At 41.7% G+C, this 27,131-nt stretch overlaps 1 protein-coding gene across 2 annotated transcripts in view; it reads right to left on the bottom strand.

The window, feature by feature from the left end:
• The window catches only part of SLC5A8 (solute carrier family 5 member 8), a 71,392-nt gene extending 65,968 nt beyond the window's left edge, over positions 1–5,424 (bottom strand). For both annotated transcript variants that reach the window (XM_061204692.1, XM_061204693.1), the window contains exon 1: positions 4,731–5,424. In XM_061204692.1, the coding sequence (XP_061060675.1) occupies positions 4,731–5,081 (351 nt within the window). In that variant the 5' untranslated portion in view covers positions 5,082–5,424. The remainder of the gene's footprint in view (positions 1–4,730) is intronic.
• Positions 5,425–27,131: the final 21,707 nt, after the last annotated feature.

Genomic DNA, 27,131 nt, shown 5'->3' with positions numbered 1-27,131 from the left:
TAGGGCCTCCTAAAATAACTGATGAGTAAAGAATATACAATGCAGTGTAGTAAGTGCTCTGGGGCAAGAGTTCCAGCCCTTGTTCCAGCCTTACTCTCGACTCCACGAGCTTGGGACACTCTAAATCTCAATTTCCTCCTTTTGAAAATGTGGATCATAGTAATCATTCTTTCCCCACTTACTTTGCAGGATTTTGGAGACTATCAAATGATGTAAATGGATGGACAAATGTTGTAAACTGTTCACTTAAGAGTTAAGACATTAAGAAGCTGGTAACCAAATCCATAGGCCTTGAGAATTTGAATCTCAGTGAATTACATGAGTCGAAATCATCCAAGTATATTTTGGAAGACTTTTTAGAAAACCCAAGAAGTGTCTTGAAGCATGGGAACAGAGCTGTGTTATTTCTTCTGAGTTGTTTTAGTAAAACTCTATTAAAAATAAATGTACATGAATTGACAGAGAAGTCTTTGCCTTTTCTAGGTACGTGTATCCATACTGCTGGAGACTAAAGAAAACTGAAGAGGAAAATGTGATGGAGGTAAGAATGTAGCAAGTTGAACAACAACAACAACAACAACAAAATATATATATATATACATATATATTTTCCCCTCTCACAATACTAACTCAAGACAGAACCAAGAATTCTATCACTAACTCAGTGTCAAATGAAAAAAGTGCACAACTTAAAAGTTGTGAATTATGCTTTATTCTGAGGCCTTACTGAGGACTATAGCCCAGGGTGGCAGCCTCTCAGACAGCTCTGAGGGACTGTTCCAAAGAGGTAAGGGAGGAGCCAGGATATATAGGAGTATTTGCTGGGAAACAAAACAAAACATGTAGTTGAACATCAAAAGATTACTGCTAATCACAAAGAACTGACATCTCAAGTTAATGATTTTAGTGCTTTTCTGCGTATGGGAAAATGCAAGAGTCTGAGCTTACTGAAATCCTTCCTTTCATATACATCTTATCTACCTAGGGCCAGTATCCTATTTTTCTCCATCCTGGATTCCCCTCAGGGTGCACCATGGGGGGCAGCTGCAGTGGCTGATGGCTTGGTGGCCACAACATCCTTTGTTTACCGAATGGCAGGGACAGTCTTTGTCCATCTCAGATACTGGGCTGCTAAAGAAATACCTAAAGATCAAGTCACTGATCAGTAGGCTCAGAGAATAGCTCTAGGATTTCTAGACAAAACTACAGAATAACAGTAGGTGTCTATGTTACCAAGCAGGACCCTATGGTACCTTCCCGGGACAGACCCCTGTCCCCATGTCCTCTGCTTGCCTCTTGTTTATAGAAAAGCTGTAGTCTTCCAGGCCTCCCCTGAGTCACAAAAGCCTGGCTCAAGAATTAATGATTGAAAGGGTGTGAGCATGTAGTGACAAAGGAGCAGATGGGCCAGGAGAACTAGTAACAATTCAAACAGTAAATCAGCAATATGGCAGTCACAGAATCTTTAGTTCCTCCCTGAAGTACCAAGATAACAGTATCTGATGCACATTTCCTGAGTTGTTTTACAGATGCTAAAACCTCCGTCAAATGGAAGAAGTTAATTACTTGATGACCATGAGCATGTAGCCCCAGACCTACTGGAGCCTGAGGATTGATAATGTTAACCCCTGTGACACTGCCCTATTACCTCACCACCAATCTATCAGAGAATTTTGCACAAGGTGGTCACATACTCTGCGACTCCCCTCCCTCACCTTGCCTTTAAAAATGCTCCCCTAAAACCCACTGGGGAGTTCAGGATTTTTTTTATCATTAGCTGCCCCAGACTAATAATAAAAGCTGCACTTTCCTCCACCGCAACCTGGTGTCAGTAGATTGGCTTTACTGCTCATGGACGAGCGGACCCAAGTTTGGTTCAGTAACACCTATAGTCAGTTGAGATCTCTCAGAGTCCTCAGTACTTCGAATAACTTAGCGACACTAAGATTTCTATTGAATTTTTTTTAAAAAGAGAGAGAGAGAGTCTGGGCAACGTAGTTCAAACACATTGATTTTGCTGGATCCAGAAACATCCTGAAGAAACGGTGAATGCAGTTGGGCTCCTGCATATTTCTTCTCTGTGAATCTGGAAGTTGCTATACACCTATCAGGACTACACCTTGAAGGCAGTGATAAATAGATATCACAAATGCTTCTGAAAAGCCAATTGTAGCTAACAATCTGGAACTAGGGAAAGATTTCATACTTGCACAAGAATGCCAGGGTATCTCAATGCTGGACTTCTTATTCTGTATAGTTGATTCCACCTCTCAGCATAAAACAAACAAAATATGCCACAAGAAAGTGTTTTCCATGACCAACTGCCAGGGACATAGCATGTTACCTAACTTCCCTGTCCCCAGTGGCCTGGCATCCGCTAGGCGTGGACACCGCCAGTGTGTCCACAACCCCTTGAGTCCTGCACCACGTCCCTTTTGCCTGCACCATTCTAAGCTCTGCTCAGGGTTATAACATCACTGGAGCCTTCAGAAGCAGCCAGTATGCACCACTACACAGCCTCTAGGCATGTGTCCATTTTGCTTCAGGTTCTCTTGTGTAGCTTAACTTACTCAGAATCTCTGTCTGCAAAATGGGGCTCTCACAGTATAAGAATTATTTTGAGTATTGAGTCAGACAATGTACTTGAGTCAAACAGGCAACCCAGCGCCCAGCCTGTATTAAGCATTCAGTAAACGTTCGCTTTTTGCCATTTTTAGCTGGAACCCTGCTAACTTAGCCTCCACCCCTGCAAATGTGTGGGAAATCTGTTTCTGGTTGAGTTAATGTTGCTGAGCCGAAGAGGCACAGGTCAGTGATTATGAGAGGAGCATTCACCTATGGGGACTGAAGTCCTCTTGCCAGGTTCTTCAAACCCTTTCTGGGTTTTGGAGTTGGTTAACTACAGATCAGAGCTCACGGACTCAAAATGCCTACAGATCTCGTCAGGTAAAATACACCAACTGGATCAGCCAGGCGTTCATATATTACCAGGTTGAGATATTTCTTATATCCATTAAGAAATATGTCCTCTGACATCTCCCTCAAAGCAAGAACTCCCTTCAGTCCTTTCCATTTTCCCTTTTGCATTTTTGATAAAGACCTAAATGTAGATAGATTTCTCTACCATAAGAAAGTAACCATGCAGATACAATGAAGAGACCTCAATATAGAAATTAATAGGGAATGAGAGCAACGGCTGTAAACTGGGGTTCCTGTTGCCACAGGGAATGTGAGCCCAGTGTCACTAGTCTTTTAAGTTTCAAAAGAAGTCAGAATCTGGAACTTTATTTGACTTCTCATCATCATTAAATGCTAAATTAAATTTTTTTCAAAACATTATAAGGGTCAACAACAACAAAAAAGACCTAAGACTGAGTTTGTCTGGGCTAATCAGTTTGTCACTTTTGAGCAAAACAAAGAAACTCTACCCTGCTCACTTCTGGGGCAATGACTAAACGCTCTCAAACACAATGACCAGAGTGCAAAGAAGGCAATGCTGCACCAAGGGCACCTCACCCTGTAATGACATCACTAGAGCCCAGGCAGTTTGTCACCAACACTTGTTGTGCCATTGGGGCTCGTCCCCAGCACCAGTTGAACCAGTCTCACTAAGAAACCACCATCCAGTGGCTCTGGGTTGGGGCAAACACTACGTTAACTCAAGGACAAGGTGGCTGCTGAGAATGAGGCTCAGGGTCCTTGGATAATGGTCTATTAGAGAGAACACTTCTGCAGGTTTGTCCACGGAGCTTATGGAACTGGGCCCGACCACTCCCCTAAACTTTTATCCTCCCCTGACACTCCCATTCAACAGCTCTTTAAACTCAGCCAAACAGTCACACTATCTTTGCAAAGCCCTTTCCGGCAGACAATTTGAGAAAATTTATAACCAGGGGACCTGTGCAACTGGAAAGATGGTTTCCCTTAATCATCTCTCCACAGAGAGAGAAGGCAGAGATGCTTAAGAACTCTGCAGCCAAATTTCCCTAGTGATCCCAAGGGAACAACCTCTACCACCATCAGCCCAATACTTATGGTCAACATTTATTCAGCACTTACCCTGTGCCAGACACCATTCTAAACGCTGCCCTTGCATCATCTCATTTAATCCCCCCAACAACCAGATGAGGTAGGTGGTATAATTATTCTCATTTTGAGATTAAGAAAGAGGCACAAAAGGTTAAATAAGTCAGCCAAGGTTACCCAGCTAGTAAGCATAGAATCTGGTCTCAAACACGAGATTCAGAACCTTAACCATGTGGGTGCCTGACTCTCCGTGGGAGGCATGTTTGTGGAGACGGAAGGAGGGGAGAGTACCCATACTTCCTGGAAAAGTGAGTGGACCGAGGACCTGGAATGAGGGGATTCCTTTCAAGGAGGAGGAGCTGAGACTTACCCTTCCCCAAGATAATAAGTTGAAAAATCTTTCCCCTTGACTTGGAATCAAAGATGTTAAAGCAGAAATGGCCTTACCGAGCACTAGTCCAAATAACTCCGTTTACTCTGGAGCCTCTCTTTTCCACTGAGCTCATGAAAGTTAAGTCCCAAGATTTTTTTTCGCCTTTACAGGACACCTCTCCCCAAAAGGGGAGGGCAGAAGAGGTGATGGATATGAACGGGGAGAGATTTGGAGGCGGTGGTGAGTCTGCCCCCAGGAAAATCCCTCCAGGAGCCTGAAAAGTACTCCCCTCACCCCATCACCTCTCCCCGGGCCCTCCCTCACCCTGTACCTCGTAGGTGCTGGTAATTTCCAGTTTGTAGAATACCGGGAGGAAGACCTCCGCGCTGAGGACCACCACAAAGAAGTAGGTGATGGCAAAGATGCTGAATATGGCCCCAAAACGGTAGACCTCGGAGGGGGTGCCCAGGACGGTGACAGCCGACATGAAGCTGGCGGTGAGGGACATCGCCACGGGCACGGCGGTCATCCTGCGGCCGCCCATCAAGAAGTCCTTGGAGGTCTTCTGGCCGCCCCCCACGAAGGCGTAGTAGATGCCGATGACGGCCGAGATGAGCAGCATCCCGGCGAACACTACGTAGTCCCACACCACGAAGGTGCCGATGCCCCGCGTGGAGGCCATGGCCGCGCGGTTGCCGGGGCCCTGCGCGCAAACTGGCGGCTCCGCGGCTCGCAGCCGGAGCCGGAGCTTCACCTGCGCGCCCTGCGCTCACTTATTCCCAAGCCGCGCGCGGCGGGCGTGGCGCCCTAAGGGGATTAGAGGCGTCTGGCAGGTGTCGGCCCCCGCCGGCACCCAGCGTCTCGCGAAAGGGAAAGGAGGGGACGCTCTGGCAGCAGCCTCTGCGCCCACCGCAATGGGACTTCGGGGACCCCACCCCTAGGTGCCAGGCCAGGGTGGCTGCCCGAGGGCCGCGGACACCTGGGCAGGTGAGAACTTGGAGCTTCCAGCCGCCTCTGGCGAATCCTCAAGGAGCGCTCAGAGAAAATTTTATCAAGTGGCACCCGAGGGAACGCACTATTTAAATGAGCAGGCGACCTATGGGAGAGGTGGGTCGAAGGGCAATTGTCACGCCTTTATTTTTTTTTTTAACATCTTTATTGGAGTATAATTGCTTTACAATGGTGTGTTACTTTCTGCTTTATAACAAAGTGAATCAGCTATACTTACATATATATCCCCATATCTCCTCCCTCTTGCATCTCCTTCCCATCCTCCCTATCCCACCCCTACAAATACCGTATGCTAACACGCCTTTACTTTTAGCTTTCCAGTTCAACAGGCCGGATCCTTACGGGAAGATACACCTGGAATTTTTCGATTGCCTTATGTGATAAATTGATGGGCGATTCAGGTGACAGTGTTCAGTGAGCTGAGGACCCAGTCCTTAGGCACGTAAGCAGTTATAAAGGAGAGGAACAAGTCTGTGCTACTGGTTGCCTGCGCTTTCATTCAACAAACAATTTTGATTCCTAACAGTCTCTCCTACAAATGATAGTTGCTATAATATCAGAAATACCTACTATTTAATGAGCCTTACCATGTGACATATAACACGCTTGGCACCTTGTACATTAACTAGTGTAATACTTACTATTACCCTTGATATAGAAATCATCTCCATTTTTCAAATAAGGAAGCTGGCCAAAACACTTTCCCAAGGAAACGGTAGAGATTAAGATTTTTAATCCAGGTCTGTTACAGAATTTGTTCTCTTAATCACAATGCTATACCTTTGTAGAGTACAAATGTAGACACATGTTAAATGTAGGCACAAATATGTACACCTAAATGAAGATACCTGAAAGCATATGGAAGACAAGATCATTTCCAGTAGTAGCACTCAGTATTTTAAGTGGCTTGCCTTGAAATATTACTAACAACACGAGTCCTGCCTGTAAAGCAATGTGATTCTCAGGTTTTTCTTCTAAAATAGGCCCTCTGGCCAAATATGCCCTGGCATAGGTGTATTTCAAGCCATCCTTGTTCATCTTCATACATCTTTATAATTTACCAGTTGACCCTTGGTAAACAATCCACAGAATGCATTTAGCCCAGCCTAGTATGTGAAGAAAGCTATATCAGACTTTATTTTTTTGTAAACTGACGTTATGTGTATAACACTTTTGAAAGGAAATAAAGAAGGAAATATAAGCTAAATCTAAGTAATTTAATTATTTAAACAATTACATGGTTTGGAATTATGTCCCAACTGTGTGAAATTTACTATGTTTGCACTTATTATGACTCTCTTGGACAGAGACAGTATTTTCTCCTACTGTCACTGCCTGGAGCTCAAACTCTCACCATGAAACAGCACCATAAAAGTTATAGCATCCACTACATCTGGGGTTCTTCCATCTCCACACAAACTATAGTGCTTTACTTTACGACCCCTCCCAAGATTCACTGTGCACTGCCAGTGTACTCTACCCCCATTAGCGTCCTGCCAGAGGATTAAGTGAGATGATATGTTCTCCGGAGATGATGGCCTCTGATTGTATGGAGAGAGAGGCATTTTGGTGGAAAACACCCAGACAACAGAGGGTTGGCTGTCCAATTCTCTGATAATGGGAGATGTTATGACTTTGAATCCAGCATAGTAGTAGTAGTTGTGGGGAGGACAAGAGGTCTTCCCACCTACTTTTAGGGAGACATTTCCTTTTCAAAATGGACCACAATGCATGTTTTTAGTCCAGTTAAATGTGACTTCCTAGCAATTCATCCTACATTTTCTGGCCCTTGACCAGCTCTCAGACATCTTTTCCTACCACTTCTTTTCTCCATTTACTCTACTCCAGCCGCATTATCTTCTCACTGTTCCTGGAACATGCCAAGACTGTTTCTGTCTCAAGGCCTTTGCATGTGTTGCATCCTCTGCCTTGAATGCTCTTCTTCAGGATATCACCATGACTCCGACCTTCACTTCATTCAGGTCAAATGTCATCTCCAAAAACCTTCCCTGCCCATTCCATCTATCGCTTTCTACTCCCTTACTTTGTTTTTTTTTGTTTGTTTGTTTGTTTTAATATACAAATACAATCTGACATAGTTCTTTGTTTATCTTGTTTGTAGTCTGTCTTCTCCCACTGGAATAGAAGCCCCATGAAGGCAGGGACTTTCTCTCTCTTTTGTTCATCACTATACTCCCTGGGTCTAAACCTGGTACATGGTAGTTATTTTAAAAAATATTTGTTGAATATGTGAATAGACAAAGGAAGGGATTATTAGGAAATTCTCTCAAATAAATTGACTCAGTCTTGGTTTTTAATGTTGAAAATTTCATCTTTTTTCTGTGTTTCATAGACATTTTGGAGGAAAAATGAGAGAAGCTACATCAGGAACTACTTTTTATTTTAAAGCTACATTTAGACCTACAGCAGTTGTCTTTAATTTATCGTTATGTGTTCTTTACCCATTTTATCAATTAATACTGCATTTGGCTGAGAACGACAGGAACCAAAATAACGATGGTGTAAGCAAGATAAATGTTTACTTCTCTTTCACACTTGAAGATGTCCAAAGATAAGTAGCTGAGGATTGAGGTGGGGAGAGGGGTGAGGCTACATGAAATGATTTGGGATCCAAACTCCTCTCTTACAGTTCTACCATTCTCAGATTTGATTTCCATCTCAGCAAGAGGAAGGAAAGGGCTGCTTAGGGTATGTCCACATCCTTCAAGGACATTTCCCATCAATTTTATGTGACAGTTCCACTTATATCTCATTGAATAGAACTTAGTCACATGGTCACATCTAGTTGCCAGAGAGACTGGGAAATGAAGTCTTTGTGCTAAGGGGCCGCGGGCCAAACTAAATTTGGGGGCCCTACTTCTAAAGAAGAAGAGGAGAATAGACACTGGGGGATGACCAGCAGTCTCTGCCACATCTAACTTAACCACAACCTTCACCAAACAAACTTCTTTCTCAGAGTTTCCCAGGAATTTTTACTATTTCCCCATGGGTCATCCTTAGCTGACAAAGTTAGAAGTCCTCAGGTTTAAAAACACAAATCAACTGTGCCAATGACTAGTTCCTACCTTACCCTTCTCTACTTAAAGTTGATAGTCTCTGGTTTTTCCTCTTCTTTTCACAAACAGCTATTCTCTCCTCAAGAAACCACTCAGAAGACCCCTAACACTAGGGCCACACAGAAGCAGACAGGAGCGCGAGTGAAGTGGCTGACTCGGAATGGGGGACACAGAGGGATGCTGCGGTGCCCGGTCATAGCGGGCTACCCCTTACTCAGTTGCTCACAGCCCTTGAAGAAAGCATTTCTCAAGTGCATTTTGACGTGTGATCTGCTGGTTTTATAATCAATGTGCATTGATTTTAGGAACACATTTAGTACACAGGATGTTGTAAAGTCAAAGCTCATTAAGATTAGGTACAGGCACTATGCCCAACTGTCTAGTTATACAGACTACATTCTTTTAAGGAAGAGTCATGGCTGCAGTAGGAAACACTTCCCGTGATATACAGAATGTTGTGATAACATCTGTTGTAATGGAATTATATTTGTGTCAGACACTTGGTGAAGGAAGGACAGGATTTCAAGCTCACAGAAGTTCTAAATACAAGGCTATGATAAAGATTGGTTTGGGGGACTTCCCTGGTGGTACAGTGGTTAAGAATCTGCCTGCCAATGCAGGGGACACGGGTTCAAGCCCTGGTCCGGGAAGATCCCACATGCCGCGGAGCAACTAAGCCCATGCACCACAACTATTGAGCCTGCGCTCTAGAGCCCACGAGCCGCAACTACTGAGCCTGCGTGCTGCAACTGCTGAAGTCCGCATGCCTAGAGCCCGGGCTCCACAACAAAGAGAAGCCACTGCAATGAGAAGCCCATACACCGCAACGAAGAGTAGCCCCTGCTCGCTGCAACTAGAGAAAGCCTGCGCGTAGCAACGAAGACCCAATGCAGCCAAAAAATAAATTAATTAATTAAAAAATAAAAAAGATTGGTTTGGGAACAAATAATATTTAAAATTATTAACAAGTCAGCAGTTAAGAAAGTTACATGAGCTGCCTTCAAGTTTAAAACATCATTGGCTTGTTGCCTAAAAGTTACTTTAGTTTATAAACCAGATCCCTCCCTAAATAAGGTAAATAATATTAGCTATAGGGTAGAAGGTCTCACTTTTTTTGTTTCTCTCCAGAGCTTTCCTACTGAGTTCACTTTTATCCCTCTCACTAATCAGTGTACTTATAAACATATAAAAATATATAATAAGCTTATTCATGCAATGCCTTATAACTGCACAGTTCATTCAGGTTTTAGAAGTATATTCACATTTAATATTTTGTGAAAAATAGCAATTTAAACCACAATAGGTTTATATTACACCTTTTTCCCAGTCCCATTTATGGTATGTTTTTAAAATTTGGCAAAATAAACTTTTTCCCCAGAAAAGTAATCAGTGGCCCTGAAAATTGGTGGCCTGTTACATGTGAAGGCCCTAGATATAGATGGCCAACAGAGCCAAACAGGTTTCCTTGGAGTGAAGTAATGTTTGGTATTCCTATTACTCACCTCACACTGCTGGGAACATGTTTATTTACCATTTATCCTGAAACAAGGAAATAAGAAATTTATATTGAAAATTACAGCATTGCATTATTAGTTGCTTCACACATCTTTTTGTCTTCTGTAGAAATATAGCAGTTTTTCTGAATGGCCTCTTTAATTTTTTTTTAAAGCAGAGTAGCTAGGGAGGTCAATGGGAACAGACTGACACTTGCTGGTAATTATGCTCAAGTGGAAAAAGGACCTAGAATGCGCTGACATGGGTCATAGCTCATGCGAGGAACTCAAACCTTCACAAGAAGACAACCATCCCCACTCACCTTGGCACATGCCTCCCCCCTAGTTTTCTCTCCCATCTATGGTTCTGTATAAATGCTCTCACCCCCACCTCCTCCTAGGTGAGATGGGTGGTAGAGTCTCACCCATCATTAAAGGTGGACTCAATTTTCAACATTCTTCATGAAATATTTCACTATTCCTAACCCTACCAGCCCACAACCAGATGTACTCTCTCCCTGCCTTGAGCGCTTTTACCATGTTTGTACTGCATTTTTGGCCTTCATACTGGTATGCTCTTGTAGTCATTTTAATCAAGGCTGTTAAAGCAGGATAATCTCAAAGATTCCATGAGTCCAAAAGCAGGAACTAGAAAGCCACTCTACATACCTGCTTCATTTTCCCCTCTCTCTCCAGATGGGTTTTCTCTGCACTGCCACAGTTATAGGGCCAGAAATGTCCAAGCCAGTGCTTATATGCCCTTAATTCAGTAAACAACAGAGGTTGATTAGCACCTTCGAATTTTAATTCTCAATCCCTTGGAGAGGAAATCTGATTGGTGCAGCTTGGGTCCCATGTCTCTGGACCCCAATCCCATCAGCAGTGGCCAGAAGGGCAGGGTTCCCATTGTGGCTGCACAGATTCACCCTGAGAGTGGGGAAGGGGGACTAGTTTCCCATGTGGGAGGTGGTGAGCTGGTGAGATGCTCTGAAAGGTGCCTCCTCTATCAGACATCTATGCCATTTTGTTATCTCCTGTGAGAGTAAAATAAGCTCCTTGGGAAAAGGGACTGGGCTTGCTCATCGTCATAAATCCCCAGAACCCAGCACTGTTTGTTGCCTTAAAAAATGCTAAACATGCTGTTGTATGGACCCTACTTTACCGTGCTTGTCGGCATTAAGATTTTTGCCTGCTTTCAAGATGGAGGAAGAAGCCACGAGCCAAGGAATACAGGCTGCCCCTAGGAGCTTGAAAGGGCAAGAAAACAGGTTCTCTGGATAAAGAGGAGCGGCTGTAACAACACCCTGATTTTAACCCAGTAAGACCCATGTCAGACTTCTGACCTGTAGACCTGTAAGATAATAAATGTTTGTTCTTTTAAGCCACTCAAAAAAAAAAAAAAAGAATTTCCCAAGAATTTCTAACAGTGAAGTTTGGAAACCTGAGAGTGATCTAATTGGATCTTGAAATCATCATACCAAGTTATTTTTCTTGCTGACAGATTTGCAACAGATATAACAAGATTTCATTTAACTTCTATTAAACCTAGGTGCAGTAAACGTATTATACTTAATGTTGATGACTCTAAAGACAGATCTATATTAATTAGATCAACAAACTTAAACTAACCTTAATATCAGGTATTAACTTAATAGAGCATTTACCTGTTCATGTGAACTTGAAACTCATTTTGTCTAGCTTCTTTTATATTTACTTTGTAAGCACTTAAAGTCAATTAAATAGAGCTCTTTATAAATTCAATTTTGATAATACTTTCCAAAGGCAGAGATATCTCATATGTATAATGTGTACACAGACATATAAACAAACAATACTAGAGATCTCATAACGTCACTTAAAAAAACTCAGTTATGAATGGGGTATTACAATACAAACTTACTAGCTTACAAAGAACAGTTGGAATACATTAAAGTTGCTTGCTCAGATGACTAAGGCTTTACTATTTGTTCTTGATGATCCCTTATGAAGCTTATGAATTAAAGTTTGGCTGAGGGAGCATTCCTAGCAGTTTTGAGGGTTGTTTTTTTTTAATGTTATTCCTGCATCCCTTTTTTTCTTCAGTTCCAAGCAATATAGTTTGATTAGATAAGCTCCAGAGATCCCAGGTAGATCATTTACACCTCAAAGGCACAGGAAGAGAAATGCAAATTCCTCCTTTAACTACTTATACAAAACCTAGCCATCTTGGGCTATTTTCAGGGAACTTTCTTTTATTTTCCAGTGCCCAAATATCCACTTCAGTTTAAACAAACAAATAACAGTAATAGACAATAATACATATCATCTGCTCACATTCGCATGCCCCACTTTCAGCAAAACCAGGAAGAGAAAAAGGGATTTGCACTCAGGTACTGAGACACTCATTCACATACACACACACCCTCCCAAGATAAAAGAAATTGCAAAAGACCAACTTTGATGTAATAGCCGAGCCATTAGGGGCCTTTGCTCTCCAGATCTCAGAGAGTATTGAGGCATTTTTTTTCATTTAGGGAGCATAGCTAAAGATCTCCTAGTTTTGCAAATATACCCCAGGGGGCTGTAAGATGGAACAGAGCTCTGATCATCCATACTTAATTATTCACGGCCGGCGTTATCAAATATCAAGCAAACAGCAATTCAAATCGGTCTCTCAGGGTCACAGTTCCCTAGCCCCAAAAGGAAGATTCCCAACCTATGCCCCATCAGTCCAAAAGGGGAGAACCCCAACCAATGCCCCATCGGAGATGAAGCTGAATGAATGACCAAGGCTAGTTCAAAAGGGAAAATCCCAACCAATGCTCTGCCTCAGGTGAAACTAATGCAACAGGAAAGGATACCCTGGTGTCATCACACACGAACCCTATTATTCTCCAGAGACGTCTCAACTGGTCAATGCAAGTACTAACACACAAACATATGGTCCCACAAACAAAGTATCAGACGAGGCGTGGTCCAGAAATTACACTTCCATTCCCAGACGGAGGCTCGAGAGCAGCCTGGCTCCTGAAAGAGAATGGACCATGAGTGGCTCACCCCAAAATGATACACACAAAAACAAAAACAACTAAGCTACGGTCACAAAGACAGAAAATCTGAGGAGGTATAGTCTAAAATTCCGCTTCCACTCCCAGACGGAGGCCTCCAAACAGATTGGCCCCGGCTCTCAAAAGAAAGTGGACCCAGTGGCTCACTTCCCACAAGGGAAGCAGCCCAGATGCAGTGGAGAGAATTCCCAGCCTGCGCAAGCTGGAGTGACTCACCCAACAACACCGAATGTGGACTGCGGCTCCAGATGTTTCTCGGCTCCAAACAGCCTCATGCCATGGGCGGCCGGTGCCTGTTGGGGACAGTGCCTCCAAGATTTCCTGAGCAAAATGGGCTCTGGCAGCTGCTGGAGGCTCAGGGAAGGGGCTGCCCCCTGCTGGGGTCGACCTGCCACGGGCACAGTCTCCTCGGCTGGCTTCGCCAAAATTGTTAGTGCAAGTTTATGTGCCCGATGCACAGTGAGGTCAAACAAACCGAAACGTTGGAGTTTGGAGCAAAGAAAGGTTTATTGCAGGACCAAGCAAGGAGATGGGTAGCTCATGCCCTAAAAAGCCCCGAGCTCCCTGAAGGGTTTCAGCAAAGCATTTTTAAAAGCCAGGTGGGGGGGTGGGGCGTCACAGGGTATGTGATCAGCTCATGCACAATTCTCTGATTAGCTGATGGTGAGGGAGCAGGGTGGTATCACAGGGGTTCACATTATCAGTCCTTAGGCTCCAGGAGGCCTGGGCCTACGTGCTTACGGTCATCAAGTAGTTAACATCTTCCATTTGGTGAGGGGGGTTTCACATCTGTAAAACAACTTAGGAAATGTGCATCAAATACTGTTATCTAGGTACTTTGGAGAGGAGCTAAAGCAGAGGATATGGGGGAAAGGCCTGTCCTGGGAAGGCCCCACAGTGTCCTGCTCGGTTACACTTCCACCTAGGAACACTGAGTAAAGTTCGGAATTTAAAGCAGTACAAGAGTCAGTGTTGTCGACTGAAAAAAAACGCACAACCTGAAAGTTGAGAATTATGTTTTATTCAGTGGACATACTGAGGACTTAAGCCTGGGAGATAGTCTCTCAGATAGCTCTGAGGAACTGCTCTGAAGAGGTAAGGGAGGAACCAGGATATATAGGAGTCTTTGCAACAAAAACCAAGTAGTCAGAACATCAAAAGATTACTGTTAATTAAAGAAAACCAGACATCCCAAGTTAATGCATTTAGCGCTTTTCTATATATGGGAAGATGCAAGAGTCTGGGCTTACTGAAATCACTCCTTTGGTATGCACCTTAACTATCTAGGGCCAGTATCGTGTTTTACTCCATCCTGAATCTCCTCAGGGTGCACAGTTGGGGGTGGCTACAGTGACAGATGACTTACAACATCCTTTGTTTACTGATGTGGCAGGTGACATTGATCATCCACAGGGTCACCACAGGGCTTGAGTTGGGAGAGGTGTAAATGACTCAGAACTACTCCCAAAGGTCTTCTTTTATTTTGTTTCTTATCTGAGTCTCACTCTAACCAACTCAGTGTAATCAATTCTGAGTTGCAGTATTAGGTACTTTATTAAGTAATGGGATCAACCAGCTCAATAAATTTAGTAGGAGGAGCTTCATCTGATGCCCTAGTGTACTTCCTGTTAGGGAATGAGGGCTATGAAACTCCTTATGTTTCTGTTTTTAGCAGAACTGCTATGGTGGCTCAGTAAGGCCAACTTTTGTGCTATCACAGCCCACATCCTTAGCCTGGTTTTCTGGCACAGATATTTCCCTTCTTTTGCTGCTTGACTTCTGTTGTTTTCCCCAGATTTCAATCTTTTTTGCCTATGTATCTTTTATTGCAAGCAATCTCAACTCCTCTTTTGGATATAGAAAGTTAAACACAAAGAAGGAACAATGTCTAATAAAATATGCTGATTGCACATACTCCACTACTTCCTGAAACAGCACTAAGATGACTAAAGTGGCATCAAAGGAATTTAAAAAAAAAACAAAGAGAAGGTGAGAAGATATGACTGCCAATGAAAGATTTAGGACAATTTTGGAAGAATGAATGCAGATAAACAAGTGGAAATTGACTTGGGTTTTAGCTTTCTTCACCTATTAAATACCTTAAGGGAAGGAGGCCAACAAGAACAAAACAGATTGTAGCACAGTACCCCCCAGGAAGAGTCAGAAACAGAGGTGCCGTATACCTTTAAAGGTAAGGATGGGAGGTAGAATGAAAAACTAGAAGGCTTTTCTGGGCAGCCAGGTAACTCCCTCTCCATTTTCTTGTCAGAAAACTAAAAATACCCTTCCTGGAAAGGTTAAACTAAAGAACCTCTGGCTGAGGAACCAGTCACAGCTAAGGCCTGGAGTGAGGTGTTTTCCTAGAAAACAGGGATTAGAGAATGTTTGCCTAAAGAATGATGAGACACCCTCCCCATCCTTTCCACTATTTGGATCCCAGCATGCTGACTGCCAGATTTTTATACTCTCTCAGGCAGGACTGGAGACGATTCCTTTCTGGAGAAACCAACCAGCTCAAGAGAACACTGGCATTTAGGGGTTCTATAAAAAGACAGGACCCTCACATGATCATCCTAAAGTGAGACCCTTTCATCCACAAGCCCAGCCTCCACACAGTTTCTGATTAGCTTGTGGTGCCTCTCTCCTTAATTGAATGAACAGCCGGGGATCACTATCCGTTTGGGAAAATCTTTCACGTAAAAGACAGAGACCAAAACAAACTGGGAATGAAACATTAAGAAAACAATACAATAATAAAATAAAAATAAAATAAAATAATACCCTCACCGTTCTTTTAGGAAAACTATTTCCAACCTAAAATTCTAGAGCAAATCAAACTGTCAAATCAAGAGTGAGAGGAGAAAGATGTTTTCAAATAGGCAAGGCCTCCAAAGTGTTATTCCCGACACACCGTTTCTCATGAAGCTTCTGGAGAATGTGCTCCACAAAAAGAGGGAGAAAATGCAGAAAGGATGACAGGAAACAGCAGTTGGAGGAGAACGAGTAAGCAGCTAATCCAGATGGGAGCAGGAGGTCAGAAGGCTCCACGTGGAACAACTACAAGAAATAAAAACGGGGCAAACAGATTGCCTTATAGATTTGGCCTACAGATTTGGCCTTCACGAGAGAAGAGTTTCAGAAATCCTTTCAAAAAGCATGGTGATAAAGTGATGGCAAGTACATGGAAAACAAAGCAAAATAGTTCCCACTATACATGTTAGGTTTGCACAGCCACCACATTGACAAAAACTAAAGTCAAATGATATGAAGCGTTGGCGAGAATGTGAAGCACTGGGAACTTGCATATAACGTTGGTAGAAGGACTTTGGAAAATGATGGGTGATAGAAAGATGAAGATATCCATGTACTGTGACCCAGAATGGTCACTCCCTGCTGTGTACCAAATGAAACTTGTGTACATGTGCACTGAGTATGTACAAGAATGTCCACAGCCATGAGACGCACTCCAAACTGGAAACAACCCAAAAGCACAGCCACAGAAACATGGATAAATAGTCTGGGACATACTCATCCAATCAAAATGGATGTGAACAATGACATGAGTGAATTTTACAGAGTTGAGTAAAAGAAGCCAAACACAAAAGAATATTCACTTTTCACTCCATTTATATAAAATTCCAAAACAGATCAAACTAAACTGTGTTGTTTCACAATGGAGACTTGGGTGGTAAAACCATAAAGAAAAAGAAGGAAGCTATAATAGTCAGAGGCAGACTAGTGTTACCTCTGGGGAGACGTAGCTAGTTGCCATCAGGAAGGGACACCTGGAGGGCTTTTAGGGTGCTAGCAAGGCTTTATTTCTTGACTTGGGTATTGGTTAATGACTGTTCACTTTATAATTATTCATTAAGCTCTATGCAAATATTTTACAATTTAAAAGAAAACTACTTTTTAAGCAGCATGGCAGACTGAACACATATATTTATCTTTTGTTTCCTCCCAAACCTCACTAAAATTGACTGTAGTGGGATAAAAACAGCATAAACCATAAAAGATAGAGTGAAAGACAAAAGAACTAGGATAAAATTTTGGAAGCTGGAAAGCAGATGAATAACTAGAAACCTACTTAAAAAACCAGAGGAAGCTGAAATTCAAGCCAGCAGTATAGAGGGCCCAGAAGTAGGCTTATTTGTGCCTCAGAGGCCACCAAAGGATTAGGATTTGGAGGTAACAATAATTCTTAAAGAGGGAGAAGTTGATCGGGAGGGGTCTGAAAACAACTGGTGGAAATGTGTACATAAGGAAATTTTATCCCAATTCCTTGCCTTCCCTCCCGCCCCCCACAGGGGGCAACTGCCCCTTCCCCACCCCAGCAGAAAACTGAAGTTTCACTCGCGGAAGAGATTAACCCAGAGAGACTGTGGACAGAGGTCACTGGGGACAACTGTGGCTGGGCTTCTATACTGAAGACTGGGAGATTGAGGGAGTATCTACATACTCACAAAAAGAGACCCCCTGCTTCCTTCCCCAAGTCATCTCATTCCCAAACTCTTCCCCAAGAGTGTAAATCTCCATCAATATGTCTCAATACATCGTGTAATCACTGTGGACTTACTGATCTCCAGACCTGCTGCACACTTGTTGCCCTGGAATCTCAGTTTAATCAGACTCCAGGGACTTCCCCAGTCTTTATCCTGTTGGTCTCTTATTACCTGAATCTCAGGTTTCTTTTTTGGTATACTCCCTTTTCTGGGTTGCGCACACTACCCAGAAGCCTCCTGAGAAAGAGTCCACGGGGGGTAATTCTTTTGAGAGCCAGCATGCCTGAAAAAACCTTTATTCTCCCCTCATACTTGATGAATCGTTGGGCGGAGGCTTGTCAATTATCCGGCTTTTTTTATGGGGTGTTCCGGCTGGGTTCATTAGGCAAACCCCACATACCAATATCATTAATGGCTCCTCCTTCTCCTTCCTGCTCTTCCTCCTTTTCCCCTCCTCCCTTTCCTCCTCCTCTTTCTCCTCCTTCTTGCCTGATGCATTCTCAAGAGCAATAACTCTGTGATTCACTTACCTCTGTATGTCTGGTGCCTAGTACCATACCTGATACCCAACAGGCATTTAATTTGAATTCAAATTAACAAATTAACATTGAAGTCAAATGAACTTTATTCCTCTACCTGGTCCCTTAGCCTTAAATGCCATATATATGCTGATCATTCAGCCCTGGCTTCTCCCCTGAACTTCAGATTCTTTACATCCAACGACCACACAACATCTCCAGTTGGAGGTCTAATAGGCCCCAGATATTCCTGTCTCAGTTGATCACAACACCACCTACCCAGTTGCTCAGGTCAAAACCTTGTCGTCACAAGAGGTCTTGTGTGCAGCATTTAGGAATCTTGACCCTGCATCCAGAATGCCAGGGGTCAAAGCTCAGCTCCACCATTTCCTATTGGGTCACTCTTACACAAACCACTGAACCCCTCTCTGCCTCAATTTTTCTCACCTGAAAATGGAGACAATAATAGTGCCTACTTATGGGACTGTTGTAAGGATGATGTGAGTGATGTATGTTAAAGCATTTAGAATCTGGCATAGAGAAGGCACTAGAAAGACATTAAGTATTATTGCAGTTGTGATTAATATATGTAAAGCATAGAAACAAGGCCTGGCACAGAGCATGCATTAGGTAACTGTTAGCTGTTGCTATTGTTAATAGTACTGATTCCTCTTTTTCTCTGATAGGTCACATTCAACTCAAAGCAAATCCTGTTGGCTGTATATTCAAAATACAACTAAAATATTCAATATAACTACTTCTCTCTGTCTGAATCACTGTAACCCTGATCCAACCTACCTCCTTCTCTCAGTTGAATCCCACGATATTCTCCTAATGTATCTCTCTGACCTATAGTCTATTTTTCACATATGAATCTGTTTGTGTCACTCCTTGCTCAAAATCTTCCACTGACTTCCAAAGTACTCAGGTCTTGAGCACAGCCAGCAAGGCCCTCCCTAACCTAGCACCTGGACACCATTATCTCCTACCACCTTGCCTCCCTCACTGGGCTCCCTCACACCAGCCTCCTTGCCATTCTTTGAGCACATCCAGCAAGCTCTGCCACATGGCCTTTGCACTTACTTTTTCCTTCCCAGCATGGTCTTTTCCTAGATAGTCCCATGGCTCACTCTCTCATGTCATTAACAGCTGTGCTGAAATGTCACCTCTGACCAGTGAGACCTCCTTTCTCTGATTATTCTATATAAGATGTGACCCTCCTCACCCCATCCCTACTCCTCATCATCCCCTGTCCTCTTTTATCTGGAGATGATATGTATATATATATATGTACACTTTTCCCCCATCACATCACTACCTGCCATTATACTGGTTAGTCCCTGGAAAGAACTGTGTTGTAGGGGTAGGTGGTGTTACAAGAACTAGACTTAATCAGTTTGGGGTTTTTTTTTAACATCTTTATTGGAGTATAATTGCTTTACAATGTTGTGTTACTTTCTGCTGTATAACAAAGTGCATCAGCTATACATATACACATATCCCCAGATCTCCTCCCTCTTGCGTCTCCCTCCCACCCTCCCTATCCCACCATTCTAGGTGGTCACAATGCACGGAGCTGATCTCCCTGTGCTATGCAGCTGCTTCCCACTAACTATTTATTTTACATTTGGTAGTGTATATATGTCCATGCCACTCTCTCACTTCATCCCAGCTTATCCTTCCCCCTCCTGGTGTCCTCAGGTCCATTCTCTATGTCTCCGTCTTTATTCCTGTCCTGCCCCTAGGGTCTTCATAACCATTTTTTTTCTTAGATTCCATATTTATGTGTAAGCATACGGTATTCGTTTTTCTCTTTCTGACTTACTTCACTCTGTATGACAGACTCTAGGTCCATCCACCTCATAACAAATAACTCAATTTCGTTTCTTTTTATGGCTGACTAATTGTATATATGTGCAATTGTATATATGTGCCACATCTTCTTTATCCATTCATCTGTCGATGGACACTTAAGTTGCTTCCATTCCTGGCTATTGTAAATAGAGCTGCAATGAACATTGCGGTACATGACTCTTTTTGAATTATGGTTTTCTCAGGGCATATGCCCAGTAGTGGGATTGTGGGGTCAAATGGTAGTTCTATTTTTAGTTTTTTAAGGAACCTCCATACTGTTCTCCATAGTGGCTGTGTCAATTTACATTCCCACCAACAGTGCAAGAGGATTCCCTTTTCTCCACACCCTCTCTAGCATTTATTGTTTGTAGATTTTTTAATGATGGCCATTCTGACTGGTGTGAGGTGATACTTCATTGTAGTTTTGATTTGCATTTCTCTAATGATTAGTGATGTTGAGCATTCTTTCATGTGTTTGTTGGCAATCTGTATATCTTCTATGGAGAAATGTCTATTTAGGACTTCTGCCCATTTTTGGATTGTGTTGTTTGTGTTTTTGATATTGAGCTGCGTCAGCTTCTTGTACTTTTTGGAGATTAATCCTTTCTCTGTTGCTTCGTTTGCAAATATTTTCTCCCATTCTGAGGGTTGCCTTTTTGTCTTCTTTATGGTTTCCCTTGCTATGCAAAAGATTTTAAGTTTCATTAGGTCCCATTTGTTTAGTTTTGTTTTTTATTTCCATTTCTCTAGAAGGTGGGTCAAAAAGGATCTTGCTGTGATTTATGTCATAGAGTGTTCTGCCTATGTTTTTCTCTATGAGTTTTATAGTGTCTGGCCTTACCTTTAGGTCTTTAATCCATTTTGAGTTTATTTTTGTGTATGGTGTTAGGGAGTGTTCTAATTTCATTCTTTTACATATAGCTGCCCAGTTTTCCCAGCACCACTTATTGAAGAGAGGCTGTCTTTTCTCCATTGTATATTCTTGCCTCCTTTATCAAGGATAAGGTGACCATAGGTGCATGGGTTTATCTCCGGGCATCCTATCCTGTTCCATTGATCTATATTTCTGTTTTTATGCCAGTACCATACTGTCTTGATTACTGTAGCTTTGTAGTATAGTCTGAAGTCAGGGAGCCTGACTCCTGCAGCTCCGTTTTTCTTTCTCAAGATTGCTTTGGCTATTTGGGGTCTTTTGTGTTTCCATACAAATTGTGAGATTTTTTGTTCTAGTTCAGTGAAAAATGCCAATGGTAGTTTCATAGGGATTTCACTGAATCTGTACATTGCTTTGGGTAGTAAAGTCATTTTCACAATGTTGATTCTTCCAATCCAAGAACATGGTATATCTCTCCTTCTGTTTGGATCATCTTTAATGTCTTTCATCAGGGTCTTATAGTTTTCTGCATACAGGTCTTTTGTCTCCTTAGGTAGGTTTATGCCTAGGTATTTTATTCTTTTTGTTGCAATGGTAAATGGGAATGTTTCCTTAATTTCTCTTTCAGATTTTTCATTATTAGTGTATAGGAATGCAAGAGATTTCTGTGCATTAATTTTGTATCCTGCTACTTAACCAAATTCATTGATTAGCTCTAGTAGTTTTCTGGTAGCATCTTTAGCATTCTCTATGTATAGTGTCATGTCATCTGCAAACAGTTACAGTTTTACTTCTTTTCTGATTTGGATTCCTTTTCTTTCTTTTTCTTCTCTGATTGCTGTGGCTAAAACTTCCAAAAGTATGTTGAATAATAGTGGTGAGAGTGGGCAACCTTGTCTTGTTCCTGATCTTAGTGGAAATGGTTTCAGTTTTTCACCATTGAGAACCATGTTGGCTGTGGGTTTGTCATATATGGCCTTTACTATGTTGAGTTAAGTTCCCTCTATGCCTACTTTCTGGAGGGTTTTTATCATAAATGGGTGTTAAATTTTGTCAAAAGCTTTATCTGCATCAATTGAGATGATCATATGGTTTTTATTCTTCAATTTGTTAACATGGTGTATCACATTGATTGATTTGCATATATTGAAGAATCTTTGCATTCCTGGGATAAACCCCACTTGATCATGGTGTATGATCCTTTTAATGTGCTGTTGGATTCTGTTTGCTAGTATTTTACTGAGGATTTTTGCATCTATGTTTATCAGTGATATTGGTCTGTAGTATTTTTTTGTGACATCTTTGTCTGGTTTTGGTATCAGGGTGATGGTGGCCTCGTAGAATGAGTTTCGGAGTGTTCCTCCCTCTGCTATGTGTTGGAAGAGTTTGAGAAGGATAGGTGTTAGCTCTTCTGTAAATTTTTGATAGAATTCGCTTGTGAAGCCATCTGGTCCTGGGCTTTTGTTTGTTGGAAGATTTTTAATCACAGTTTCAATTTCAGTGCTTGTGATTGGTCTGTTTATATTTTCTGTTTCTTCCTGGTTCAGTCTTGGAAGGTTGTGCTTTTCTAAGAATTTGTCCATTTCTTCCAGGTTGTCCATTTTATTGGCATATAGATGCTTGTAGTAATCTCTCATGATCCTTTGTATTTCTGCAGTGTCAGTTGTTACTTCCCCTTTTTCATTTCTAATTCTGTTGATTTGAGTCTTCTCCCTTTTTTTCTTGATGAGTGTGGCTAATGGTTTATCAATTTTGTTTATCTTCTCAAAGAACCAGCTTTCAGTTTACTGATCTTTGCTATTATTTCCTTCATCTCTTTTTCATTTATTTCTGATCTGATCTTTAGGATTTCCTTCCTTCTGCTAACTTTGGGGTTTTTTTGTTCTTCTTTCTTTAATTGTTTTAGGTGTAAGGTTAGGTTGTTTATTTGAGATGTTTCTTCTTTCTTAAGGTAGGATTGTATTGCTATAAACTTCCCTCTTCCCTGTGCATCCCATAAGTTTTGGGTCATCGTGTTTTCATTGTCATTTGTTTCTAGGTATTTTTTGATTTCCTCAGTGATCTCTTGGTTATTGAGTAGTGTATTGTTTAGCCTCCATGTGTTTGTATTTTTTACAGATTTTTTCCTGTAATTGATATCTAGTCTCATAGCATTGTCGTCAGAAAGGATACTTGATACGATTTCAATTTTCTTAAATTTACCAAGGCTTGATTTGTGACCCAAGATATGATCTATCCTGGAGAATGTTCCTTGAGCACTTGAGAAGAAAGTGTATTGTGTTGTTTTTGGATGGAATGTCCTATAAATATCAATTAAGTCCATCTTGTTTAATGTGTCATTTAAAGCCTGTGTTTCCTTATTTAATTTCGTTTTGGATGATCTGTCCATTGGTGAAAGTGGGGTGTTAAAGTCCCCTACTATGATTGTGTTACTGTTGATTTCCCCTTTTATGGCTGTTAGCATTTGCCTTATGTATTGACGTGCTCCTATGTTGGGTGCATATTTACAACTGTTAAATCTTCTTCTTGGATTGATCCCTTGATCATTATGTAGGGTCCTTCTTTGTCTCTTGTAATAGTCTTTATTTTAAAGTCTATTTTGTCTGATATGAGAATTGCTACTCCAGCTTTCTTTTGATTTCCATTTGCATGGAATATCTTTTTCCATCCCCTCACTTTCAGTCTGTATGTGTCCCTAGGTCTGAAGTGGGTCTCTTGTAGACAGCATATATATGGGTCTTATTTTTGTATCCATTCAGCGAGTCTGTGTCTTTTGGTTGGAGCATTTAATCCATTGACGTTTAAGGTAATTATTGATATGTATGTTCCTATTACCATTTTCTTAATTGTTATGGGTTTGTTTTGGTAGGTCATTTCCTTCTCTTGTGTTTCCTGCCTAGAGAAGTTCCTTTAGCATTTGTTGTAAAGCTGGTTTGGTGGTGGTGAATTCTCATAGCTTTTGCTTGTCTGGAAAGGTTTTAATTTCTCCATCGAATCTGAATGAGATCCTTGCTGGGTAGAGAAATCATGGTTGTAGGTTTTTCCTTTTCATCACTTTAAATATGTCCTGCTACTCCCTTCTGGCTTGCAGAGTTTCTGCTGAAAGATCTGCTGCTAACCTTATGGGGATTCCCTTGTATGCTATTTGTTGCTTTTCCCTTGCTGCTTTTAATATTTTTTCTTTGTACTTAATTTTTATAGTTTGATTAATATGTATCTTGCGTGTTTCTCCTTGGATTTATCCTGTATGGGACTCTCTGCGCTTCCTGGACTTGATTGACTATTTCCTTTCCCATATTAGGGAAGTTTTCAACTATAATCTCTTCAAATATTTTCTCAGTCCCTTTTTTTTCTCTTCTTCTTATGGGACCCCTATAATTCGAATGTTGGTGCATTTAATGTTGTCCCAGAGGTCTGAGACTGTCCTCAATTCTTCTCATTCTTTTTCTTTATTCTGCTCTGCGGTAGTTATTTCCACCATTTTATCTTCCTGGTCACCTATCCGTTCTTCTGCCTCAGTTATTCTGCTATTGATTCCTTCTAGAGAATTTTTTATTTCATTTATTGTGTTGTTCATCATTGTTTGTTTGCTCTTTAGTTCTTCTAGGTCCTTGTTAAATGTTTCTTGTACTTTCCCCATTCTATTTCCAAGATTTTGGATCATCTTTACTATCATTACTCTGAATTCATTTTCAGGTAGACTACCTATTTTCTCTTCATTTGTTTGGTCTGGTGGGATTTTACCTTGCTCCTTCATATGCTGTGTACTTCTGTGTCTTCCCATTTTGCTTAACTTACTGTGTTTGGGGTCTCCTTTTCACAGGCTGCAGGTTCGTAGTTCCCATTGTTTTTGGTGTCTGCCCCCAGTGGATAAGGTTGGGTCAGTGGGTTGTGTAGGCTTCCTGGTAGAGGGGACTGGTGCCTGTGTTCTGGTGAATGAGGCTGGATCTTGTTTTTCTGCTGGGAAGGACCACGTCTGGTGGTGTGTTTTGGGGTGTCTGTGAACTTATTATGATTTTAGGAAGCCTCTCTGCTAATGGGTGGGGTTGTGTTCCTGTCTTGCTAGTTGTTTGGCATGGGGTGTCCAGCACTGGAGCTTGCTGGTTGTTGAGTGGAGAGGGGTCTTAGCATTGAGATGGAGATCTGTGGGAGAGGTCTCGCTGATTGTTATTAAGTGGGGCCAGGATGTCTCTGGTGGACCAATGTCCTGAACTTGGCTTTCCCAGCTCAGAGGCTCAGGCCTGACACATGGCCGGAGCACCAAGACCCTATCAGCTACACGGACGGCTCTATAACTCTGTCCAGTGCATTTTTTGCTTTGATAATTCCTATCCACATGGAAAATGAATTATGTCCCATAGGATTCCACTGGAGGTGCCACTCGTGCCAGTCACAGGTAGAGAGACTTAATCAGTTTTGTTTAATACCGCCACTTTAGCTTATGAGTCATTCTTCACTTTAGGAGGATGGATTTGGATTTCTGGGGTTTAGGAAGCTTCTGAGCACATTTAGCAGAAGCACCCACGTATCATCCTTGCAGTCTTGAAAATGTTGAGGGGTGCCATAAGTTTCTCCTTTTAAAGGACTCATGGAGGTATTCATCTTGTGCATCATTTCATCCATATTTTTAGTCTTTATTACTCATCTTTTCTTTTTTTGCATTAAACATCTAATTACATAAACTCTGGGTATCACATGGATGCTTTGTGAACACAGACATAAGTCCTATGATAATTATTTATTTATGAGATCCTTTTGTCTATTTTGATGGGTTTGGTGTTGTTTGTAACATAAAAGGGAGGCTCAAGAAAAAAATGTTTTTCTTGTTGAAATTAATGTTAATTACATTTTCAGCCTATGAGAATTCACCCCGCAATTCACCCTTTTTCAGGCACAAATTATCATCATTGGTTGGGGAATGTCATACATTACTTGTCTATATGTTCTATGTCCACCCTACTAAAATGTTAGTTCTGTGGCACAGGGACATTGTTTTATTTAGAACAGTACCTGGTGCATGTAGACAGTCAATAAAGAAATAGGAATGAACATAAAAATTACTGAAATTGTAAGAAAATGTTTTTTCTTTTGTTTTTAAAAACGGAAATATGTATGGTTAATGATTATGGTAATGTTAAACATATGAAAATAAAGACATATGGGAAGAAAATATACATAAAAGATAATAGTTATTGGAAAGTTGTGATTATGGATGATTTTTTTGTTGTTGCTAAAATTTCCAAGTTTTTTGAAATGTTTCATTGTTTTATTAAAAAAAGAAAAATAAATAAATAAAAAAGGAATATCCCTGGTGAAAGCACACTGAACTAGAAGTCCAGTGTGCTTTGGACTTCTAGATTCCAATAGTACTGACTATGCTGTGTGATCTTAGGTAAGTCCCTGAGTCTCTCTGTGCCTCTGTTTCCTCTTCGGGAAATGGAAGATCTTAGGACTTCTCAGCTCCAAAATTCCGATTCTCCTTTCTGTCAACATTAGTCACTCCCACTCCTTCCCTCTTTAGTGTCTGTTCTTCACCCTGGGCCTGACGGCAGAAATGTCCTAGAACATCAGGAGGCTGATCTACAGTAAATAAGTGAAATGGTTTTCAGTACTAGTGCTCTTTATCATCATTATTTTCTTTAACATAATAAATTCTGTTGTACTGCAGTGACTGCTCCAGTTTATGGCAGTGATGGTCTGACCTGTTCTCCCAATTCCATCCTCCCTGAGTTCCAGGAACATATCAGGAAGTCCTGCATCCAGCTGGTGGCTGGTGAGAGGGAGAAGCACAGCACATTCCATGGCATTAGGCTCCTGATTTTCTGGTTTGTGTGGGGTGATGGGTTGGTCCTGGATTTGCATGGACTTCTCTTTGCTTTCATTATGCATGGTTTTTGCTTCCCTGGAAACACTAGAGAACCATGGGTAGGGTAAACTAGCTTCCACTGCCCATCTGACGGGGGAATTCTCAGGGCTAGAAGACCAACCATGAAAACTCTGTATACTACAGGCTGTATTTTACTTTAAGTAGAATCATTTAAAATGCATGTGTGATCACTCCATGCCTTATAAGATGAATTAGTCAGTGTGGTACTTAGAGAATTCTCATCTAGTGAGCCAGTCCTCTTTATGCCACAAGGCAGTGATGTGAGACCCAGTAGACTCTCAGTTTCAAAATCTCTACTCATAAAAAACAATTTCAGGACTTCCCAGGTGGCACAGTGGTTAAGAATCTGCCTGCCAATGCAAGGGACATGGGTTCGATCCCTGATCTGGGAAGATCCCACATACCACAGAGCAAATAAGCCCGTGTGCCACAACTACTGAGCCTGCACTCTAGAGCCCACGAGTCACAA

The sequence above is a fragment of the Eubalaena glacialis genome, chromosome 11 (assembly GCF_028564815.1).
Source record: "Eubalaena glacialis isolate mEubGla1 chromosome 11, mEubGla1.1.hap2.+ XY, whole genome shotgun sequence".
Classification (NCBI taxonomy): domain Eukaryota; kingdom Metazoa; phylum Chordata; class Mammalia; order Artiodactyla; family Balaenidae; genus Eubalaena; species Eubalaena glacialis.
This window is presented reverse-complemented; position numbering and strand designations above follow the sequence as displayed.